Source organism: Bison bison, unplaced genomic scaffold, assembly GCF_000754665.1.
Source record: "Bison bison bison isolate TAMUID 2011002044 unplaced genomic scaffold, Bison_UMD1.0 scf7180017864527, whole genome shotgun sequence".
In the NCBI taxonomy this organism is placed as follows: domain Eukaryota; kingdom Metazoa; phylum Chordata; class Mammalia; order Artiodactyla; family Bovidae; genus Bison; species Bison bison.
Genome location: NW_011495078.1, coordinates 14,695,954 through 14,701,574, shown reverse-complemented (window position 1 = coordinate 14,701,574; position 5,621 = coordinate 14,695,954). Strand labels below are relative to the sequence as shown.

The window sequence follows — 5,621 nt, the reverse complement described above, 5'->3', positions numbered from 1 at the left end:
AGTCAGCTCCTGGTCTTGGTTTTGCTGACTGTATAGAGCTTGTCCATCTTTGGCTGCAAAGAATATAATCAATCTGATTTCAGTGTTGACCATCTGGTGATGTCCATGTGTAGAGTCTTCTCTTGTGTTGTTGGAAGAGGGTGTTTGCTCTGACCAGTGCATTTTCTTAGAAAACTCTATTAGTCTTTGCCCTGCTTCATTCTGTATTCCAAGGCCAAATTTGCCTGTTACTCCAGGTGTTTCTTGACTTCCTACTTTTGCATTTTAGTCCTCTATAATGAAAAGAACATCTTTTTTGGGTGTTAGTTTTAAAAGGTCTTAGAAGTCTTCATACCACCATTCAACTTCAGCTTCTTCAGCATTACTGGTTGGGGCATAGACTTGGATTGCTGTGATATCGAATGGTTTGCATCAGAAACGAACAGAGATCATTCTGTCATTTTTGAGATTGCATCCAAGTACTGCATTTCAGACTCTTTTGTTGACCATGATGGCTACTCCATTTCTTCTAGGGGATTTCTGCCCGCAGTAGTAGACATAATGGTCATCTGAGTTAAATTCACCCATTCTAGTCCATTTTAGTTCTCTGATTCCTAGAATGTCGATGTTCACTCTTGCCATCTCCTGTTTGACCACTTCCAATTTGCCTTGATTCATGGACCTAACATTCCAGGTTCCTATGCAATATTGCTCTTCACAGCATCGGACCTTGTTTCTATCACCAGTCACATCCACAACTGGGTATTCTTTTTGCTTTGGCTCCATCCCTTCATTCTTTCTGGAGTTATTTCTCCACTGATCTCCAGTAGCATATTGGTCACCTACTGACCTGCGGAGTTCCTCTTTCAGTATCCTATCATTTTGCCTTTTCATACTGTTCATGGAGTTCTCAAGGCAAGAATACTGAAGTGGTTTGCCATTCCCTTCTCCAGTGGACCACATTATGTCAGACCTCTCCACCATGCCCGCCCATCTTGGGTGGCGCCACGGGGCATGGCTTAGTTTCATTGATTTAGACAATGCTGTGGTCCTAGTGTGATTAGATTGACTAGTGTTTTGTGACTATGGTTTCAGTGTGTCTGCCCTCTGATGCCCTCTTGCAACACAAACCATCTTACTTGGGTTTCTCTCACCTTGCACGTGGGGTATCAAGACTGCTCCAGCAAAGCGCAGCCACTGCTCCTTACCATGGACGAGGGGTATCTCCTCACCGCCGCCCCTCCTGACCTTGAACGTGAATAGCTCCTTTAGGCCCTCCTGTGCCCGCGCAGCCACCGCTCCTTTGATATGCGGCTGCTCCTCCCAGCCGCTGCCCCTGGCCTCAGGTGGGGGTATCTCCTCTGGACTGCTCCTGCGCTGTTGCAGCCTGGCACTCTTGGCCGCTGCCCCTGACCTTGGACGCTTCGTAGCTCCTCTCAGCTGCCTCCCCTGACCTCGGACGCTGGGTAGCTCCTCTCGGCCGTGCTCTGTGAGCCGTCGTAGCCACCCAGAATCAGTCATAGGTACACCCAAGTCCCCTCCCTCCCAAACCTCCATCCCATCTGCCTTCCCATCCCACCCTTCAGCCTGTCGCAGAGCCCCAGTTTGAGTTCCCTGAGTCATACAGCAAATTTCCATTGGCTATCTATTTTATATATGGTACTGTAAATTTCCATGTTACTCTCTCCATACATCCCCCCTTCTCCCTGCTCCCCTCTCTCCATATCCATAGGTCTGGTCTCTATGTCTCTTCCTCCTTAATTTCTTTCTAAATATTTAAAGGTAATAAAAAGATTAATCCATGATCCTAAGAACTTCTCAAAGCTAAATCTATGGAATTTTTTATTGTGAGAAAACACATATAAGGACAAATCCAGATGTACTTTGGTATCTGTTCAAACATCTTTGTGTAGAAAAGAAAGAAATGAATACCTTGTTTTCCTTACCACATGCTCAAAAAGTATACATTTTCATTACATGCCCCAATCAGAGTGAAGATAAGATCAGTCACTGAACCAAAAGAACACTTCTAGAAACATCCACTTGAAGTTCAAAGAGAAATCAATAATTATTGACTGAGCCCAAAATTAGGGACTTCAACTGAAAATCACCCAGGGCAGACACTCTGGTTATTCTGTTGCCAAGTCATATCTGACTCTTCATGACCCCATGGACTGCAGCATGCCAGCCTTCCCTGTTCCTTACCATCTCTCGGGATTTTCCCAAGTTCATGTCCATTGAATCAGTGTTGCCATCCAACCATCTCATCCTCTGTTGCCCTCTTCTCCTTCTACTGATATAGTAACAATATGCCAGTCTGTAGCACTACTTTCTCCCAACAGTAGACCCAAAGGCAGGACTTTCCCATCATGAGGAGCATGACTGTATTTGGAATAATGCCTGGATAAAGATTCCTATACATGTAACAAGTCTAAAATAGACTTTCCAGGTTTTCAAGAGGTTGAACTAGTTCCCCATATGATACAATCTATGAAAATGCAAATGCCAAAAAGAAATGAAGAGAAAATATTTCCAGAACAGAGAACTTAATTTCATGATAGCTTTCCACATAACTACATTATTTTAATAAACTTCCACTCAAAGTGTACTTATCATCTTTATTCTAGATACTAGAGTTTTCCCTAAATAAGAGGGAAATTTCTAACCAATTAATCCTGGTTACCAAGAATGAAAAGAACACTCAACAGATCATAATTGATTTCATTACTTATGGAGAAAACATCATTGCTTACATTTCACCTACTGTCAAACATTTGTAACACACTTCTACAAAGCCTGAAGAGAAGTGTGTGTAGATATTTGTAAAAAGCAACATTAGAAGTGCTAGCTTCCCTCTTCTTTTCCTAATACATTTTCAGAGATGAGTTCTAGCATCTAGACAGTCTCCAATGGGTCAGGAGAACATTTCAGTATCACTAAGAGTCAGTTTAGAAATCGGGATGAATTTGCTGTAAGCTTAGAGATGATGATCTTAAATAAAGAATCACTTACTTTATTTCCTAAATTCCTTTCACTCCCACTGACATGATTTCATTTTGAAAACAATTCATCTTAAAGTTCCAGGAGAACAGTTTTTGTAAAATTTTCTGAAACCGAGGGCAACCTTTACATAACATACTACGAAAAAGATCTGCAGCATAGGGCTATGCTTGTCAGTGTGTATGTGGTGCGTATCTATGAATTGAGATCTCCAATTGACAGCTGTATTAAAATGTGAATCTGTATCTTTTCTATATGGAATCACAGAATATTGACACCATTTGATTTAAACAAACAATCCACTACCAGCAATTATTTACATGTGTAAATGCCTTGAAAGACAGGGACTGACAGAATTTCAGTCAAGATGGAAGAATAGAAGGGTATGCACTCATCTCCTGCAAGAGCACCAAAATTACCACTAGCTGTTGAACTCTCATTGACAAGAGGATGCTGGAACCCACCAAAAAAAGATACCCCACATTCAAAGACAAAAAAGAAGCTGCACCAAGATGGTAGGAGGGGTGCAATCACAATAAAATCAAATCCCATACCAGTTGGGTGGGTGACCTACAAATCGGAAAACAATAATACCAAAGAAGTTTTCCCACTGTGTGAAGGTTCTGAACCCCACATCAGGCTTCCCAGCCTGGGAATCCAACAAAGGGACTGGTAATTCCCAGGGAATCTGACCTTGAAGACCAGCAGGACTTCATTATATCCACAGGACTAGGAGAACCAGAGACTCCAGTCTTGGAGGACACAAGCTAACCTTTGTGCACACCAAGACCCAGAGGAAAGGAGCAGTGATCCCACAGGAGACTGAACCAAAACTACCTGCTACTGTTGGATGGTTTCCTGAGGAGGCATGAGTCAGCAGGAGCTCAACACAAGGACGGAGGCACTGGCAGCAGCAGCCCGGGAAGGTCTCCCTTGGCATAAGCCCTCTTGGAAGTGGCCATTAGCCCTACCAAAGACCCAAGGTTGGGTCGCCTCAGACCAAACAACTAACAGGGAGGGTGAACAACCCCTCCCATCAGCAGATAACTGGATTAAAGCTTTACTGAGCAAGGTCCTGCCCACCAGAGCAAGACCTAGGTTTTCCCACCACCAATCCCTCCCATCAGAAAGCTTACACAAGTCTCTTAGCCTCATCCATCAGAGGGCAGACAGAAGAAGCAAAAAGAATTACAGTTCCACAGTGGCTAAAACAAAAACCACATTATAGAAAGTCAATCAGGATGAAAAAGCAGAAAGTTATGTCCCAGATAAAGGGACAAGATTAAACCCCAGAAAAACAACTAAATGAAGTGGAGATAGGCAACCTTCCAGAAAAAGAATTCAGAATAATGATATGGAAGATGATTCAGGATCTCAGGAAAAGAATGGAGGCAAATATTGAAAAGATGCAAGAAATGTTTACCAAAGACCTAGAAAAACTAAAGAAAAAACAAGCAGAGATGGATAATATACTAGAAGGAATCAATAGCAGAATAACTGAGACAGAAGAACAGATAAATGACCTAGAGGACAGAATGGTGGAAATCACTGCCACAGAACAGAATATAGAAAAAGAATGAAAAGAAATGAAGCCAGCCTAAGAGACCTCTGACACAACATTAAGCACACCAACATTCACAATATAGGGGTTCCAGAATGAGAAGAGAGAGAGAAAGGACCTGAAAATAATATTTGAAGGGATAATAGCTGAAAACTCCTCTAATATGAAAAATAAAATAGTCAACGAAATTTGGGAAGCACACAGAGTCCCAGGTGGGATAAACCCAAGGAGGAACACACTGAGACACACAATAAACAAACTGACAAAAATTAAAGACAAAAATAAAATATTAAAAGCAATAAGGCAAAAAATGACAAATTACATATAAGTGAACTCCCATCAGAAGACATTAAGAAGAGGTGGCAAGAATACACAGAACTGTACAAAAAAAAGATCTTTATGACCCAGATAATCACAATGGTGTGATCATTCACCTAGAGCCAGACATCCTGGAATGCGAAGTCAAGGGGGCGATAGGAAGCATATGAATAAAGCTAGTGGAGGAGATGGAACTCCAGTCGAGCTATTTCAAACACTAAAAGATGATACGATGAAAGTGCTGCACTCAATATGCCAGCAAATTTGGAAAACTCAGCAGTGGCCACAGGACTGGAAAAGGTCAGTTTTCATTCCAATCCCAAAGAAAGGCAATGCCAAAGAATTCTCAGACTATCGCACAACTGCACTCATCTCACATGCTAGTAAAATAATGCTCAAAATTCTCCAAGCCAGGCTTCAACAATACGTAAACTGTGAACTTCCAGATGTTCAAGTTGGTTTTAGAAAAGACAGAGGAACCAGATATCAAATTGCCAACATTTGCTGGATCATCAAAAAAGCAAGAGAGTTCCAGAAAAACATCTATTTCTGCTTTATTGACTATGCCAAAGCTTTTGACTGTATGGATCACAATAAATGGTGGAAAATTCTGAAAGAGACGAGAATACCAGACCACCTGACCTGCCTTTTGAGAAACCTATATGCAGGTCAGGAAGCAACAGAACTGGACATGGAACAACAGACTGCTTCCAAATAGGAAAAGGAGTATATCAAGGCTGTATATCATCATCCTGATTATTTA

At 41.8% G+C, this 5,621-nt stretch overlaps 1 protein-coding gene across 1 annotated transcript in view; it reads right to left on the bottom strand.

Annotated features, from left to right (window-relative positions):
- LOC104982227 (multidrug resistance-associated protein 4-like) overlaps positions 1 to 5,621 on the bottom strand; it is a 201,824-nt gene that overhangs the window by 92,056 nt on the left and 104,147 nt on the right. The window contains exon 16 of the mRNA XM_010831562.1: positions 1,863 to 1,882. Coding sequence (XP_010829864.1) covers positions 1,863 to 1,882 — 20 coding nt within the window. The remainder of the gene's footprint in view (positions 1 to 1,862; positions 1,883 to 5,621) is intronic.